Genomic DNA, 3,062 nt, shown 5'->3' with positions numbered 1-3,062 from the left:
TTATCATCCTGCTCTTCAGCCAAGGCACCTCTTCATCCTACGAATTATGTGTGAGTATCACATGATGAAAAAAAGGAATCGGGCGGTGCCAACCTATCGGTATCCCAAGCAGCTGAAGTCGCCCGGGCGTTGCGGATTTGAGACTGACAGGATCATAAAATGTAATTTCTGCATCTACTTCAAGTCAGTCTTGCTCTTCTGCGCGTCTTAAGGCCTCTGGTATACCCTATAGCGCAGTAGAAGATGAGGTACCATTGGAAGCCTTTCCAAGCCTTGCAGTCACACTCTAGTGCTCTAATTCTGAGTCTCACTAAGCCGGCCGGCCGTGGTCTCGCTGCACAGAGGGCCCGGGGGAGTGCTCAATAGGGAGATAGGGGTTACCGGGGCTCGGACCCACGTCAAGGGAAGAGGCTAGCGCAGCGAGCGTGCTGTCGATTTGGCGGGCGGCGGCGCATTCGGTTAATTGATTTCGGTGAATATTTTGACGCCATTATGCACAAAATATGTTGTTGTTAACTGTAGGGCATATGTACATATCCAAAATTTTCAAATTCAGTCCAAGGCCGACCAGAGGGCCACAGATGACAAGAGGAGGGCAAGAGGTAGAGGAGGACGATGTACGAAGGTGGAAGGCGGCAGGAAGCGTATGGGGTCACGATTTGGCGCGCGCGAACGTGCGGCGTTGATTGAAGGTCACATAAGGTGACCTTAAGTTGCCTCGAGGTGTCTTAAGGTGCTGACAAATCGGCTTAAGGCGACCTTACCTCGCCTTATGCTTAAGGCCCCTTCGCCTTCCGGCAACACTAGTACTGACTCTCACCGGGCTTTAGAATTGAATGGCTCGCTTAGATGAGCTTCCCCCAGAACTTTACGCGGCAATCTTTGAGCAGTTCGAAGGCGGTTTCGACGAACGACAGCAGACGATAGTTGCTCTCGTCCGTGCCATACCCCGATCGCCTGTACCGGACGACCTTCTCTTCGAACGCATCCACCTCACCAAAAACAGGCAGGCATACACCCTTTACCGGAGACTGAGGAAGAACTCGAAAGATGCGGATCGCGTCCGCATATTCACGTACGAATGCTGGACTGCGCACGCCGATTACGTCGTGAACCTGCTGAAGCTGCTGCATCAGGTCGAGGAGATGACTCTCTTCTTCGGACCTGACTTTGCCCCGGAGCATCTCGAGGAAATCTTCGAGAAGCCAAAAGAGAGGCTGAAGATGTTGCAGCTGAGGTTCAGGCCGTAGTAAGTACGTAATAGTTTTGCGAAGAGCACGTTAGCACTAACTTCTTTTTTGGCAGTGTTCAGAGGGCCATGTACCAGCAGTTCCTCAAGGGAGCGTACTTTGACTCCACGCTGGAAGTTATATCGCGCTGGCCTCGCGCATGTCTACCCACCCTCTCCCTTATTCAAGACCCTCTCGACCCGAAGATAGCTCCGGCCGGGGGGTTTGCACAGCCCTTGGTATTCTTTCGCCTAGACCCTATCAGCACGCTCGCTGCGTCCCCATACGTCAGCACAGTGGCTAACTTCCGCTTTCGAATACCCTCCCGCCAAATCGCTCGCCACATCGCCGAGAACGAAAGCACCCTCCCCTCGGTGGAGCTTCTCGACGTCTCGACGACCAATGTCAGTGAGAAGGATCTCGACAGATTGCTTTCTAGGTTATCGCGACTGAAGTATCTCATTATGGATGAGTGTCCCATCGTCTCTCAACGTGCGGATGCTTTGGAAGCGGAAGGTGCCGAGGGGCTAGGGCAATGGACATCGGTCGGGTTGGCACTAGCTGTCACGACCATCGCTCGCACCAAATTGCGCGAACAACGCTTCAAAGTATGGCTTCAGACACAAGCTGCACCACCAAAGCCAGCGCCCGCACCGCCGGAACAACCCAAGGCCCGCTCGAAGAAGGGACGTAAAGGCCTAGCAACCGCCACCATCTCCTTGCGCAAATCACCTCCAAAGCCCACTGTGTCCCTGCCGATAGCTGGACCTTCCACTCTGCTATTCAAGGACGAAGACATACCGGAGAGGATCCTGGTCATTCCACCCCTCCCCACGATCCGGTCACTGGCCATCACCGCTCCCATGGTCTCTCCGGACAGACCCGAATTCGAGGCAAACCGCACGAAGGTTCTGCGAGAGTTTGAGAGGGGCTGGTCTCTGGGAATTGGAAGGATCCTCGGACGACGACAGTTCCTCAAGAACAGCTGGAGGGCAAAAACGGCCATCTACAAGGTGGTGCCGGACGAACTTGCAGCCATCGATGATGATCGCGTTAACGATGTAATGTACGAGTTGGAGCAGGTGAAGTCGTTTGATGACTTCGACGTGATCCCGCCCCCGGCCCCTGTGCTTTGCCTCGTCGGCCCTGGAAAGTCGAGAAACCATCCAGAGGGTTGTCCCCATCGGGTGGCGTGGGAGAGATACCAGGACGAGCTTTGATTAAACTTAACTTGGTTTTACATAGAAGAATTAGGGCATCGCGCGTAGACGTCGTAGAGTTACTGGAACAAAGATCACGTAGTTAGCATATAACAGTACCCCAGACCCGTAGCTTAGGGTGGCTGTAGTAGCCAGCTTTACGGAGCTCAACAGTAATATCAATGGTTCATGTCCGGTCCGTTCTACCACTATTGGCGCAAATGGCTGTCATTACTTGTGAGGGCAGAATCAGTTGAACCAGTACTGGTATGTTAGCACTACGGGCATGAGCTGATTTCAGATAACCTGAAATGTCCTAGTCAAGCCATCAAAACTGTTTCATTTTCGAAGGCTTAACCGGGGCTTTCTGGTGTCCCAAAATGATAGATTTGCTACCACTTTTGTAGCCATTTGCGGTGCAGGAAAATGATAAATTTTGTGTAGCCTGAAATGAACCTGAAATGACTGAATATGACTACATTTCAGTATGGCAAAGAGTTCATGTTTCAGGAGACTTTGTGGTGCATTTCAGGACATCTGAAAGAACATATGTAGAAATCATTTCCGCCTCATGTTTGCAATGAGGAAAGGTCCGGGCAAGGAAAACTTTTGATGGTCCTAAAATTACCATTTA

General features: G+C 51.9%; 1 protein-coding gene across 1 annotated transcript; it reads left to right on the top strand.

Annotated features, from left to right (window-relative positions):
- Window positions 1–810: 810 nt before the first annotated feature.
- Window positions 811–2,629, top strand: PHACADRAFT_214787 (uncharacterized protein). The gene is made up of 2 exons (XM_007402922.1): window positions 811–1,249; window positions 1,306–2,629. The coding sequence occupies exons 1-2, from the start codon at window positions 837–839 to the stop codon at window positions 2,447–2,449; spliced, it is 1,557 nt and encodes a 518-aa protein (XP_007402984.1). The 5' UTR covers window positions 811–836; the 3' UTR covers window positions 2,450–2,629.
- Window positions 2,630–3,062: the final 433 nt, after the last annotated feature.

Source organism: Phanerochaete carnosa (genome assembly GCF_000300595.1).
Source record: "Phanerochaete carnosa HHB-10118-sp unplaced genomic scaffold PHACAscaffold_558, whole genome shotgun sequence".
NCBI classification, from domain to species: Eukaryota; Fungi; Basidiomycota; class Agaricomycetes; order Polyporales; family Phanerochaetaceae; genus Phanerochaete; species Phanerochaete carnosa.
Note: the sequence above shows the minus strand (reverse complement) of the source record. Positions and strands in the feature narration are given on the sequence as shown.

Coding starts and splice junctions, on each gene's coding strand:
- PHACADRAFT_214787 (XM_007402922.1), top strand. CDS start 837: ATGGCTCGCTTAGATGAGCTTCCCCCAGAACTTTACGCGGCAATCTTT. Junction 1,250..1,305: donor CAGCTGAGGTTCAGGCCGTA/GTAAGTACGTAA, acceptor CTTTTTTGGCAG/TGTTCAGAGGGCCATGTACC.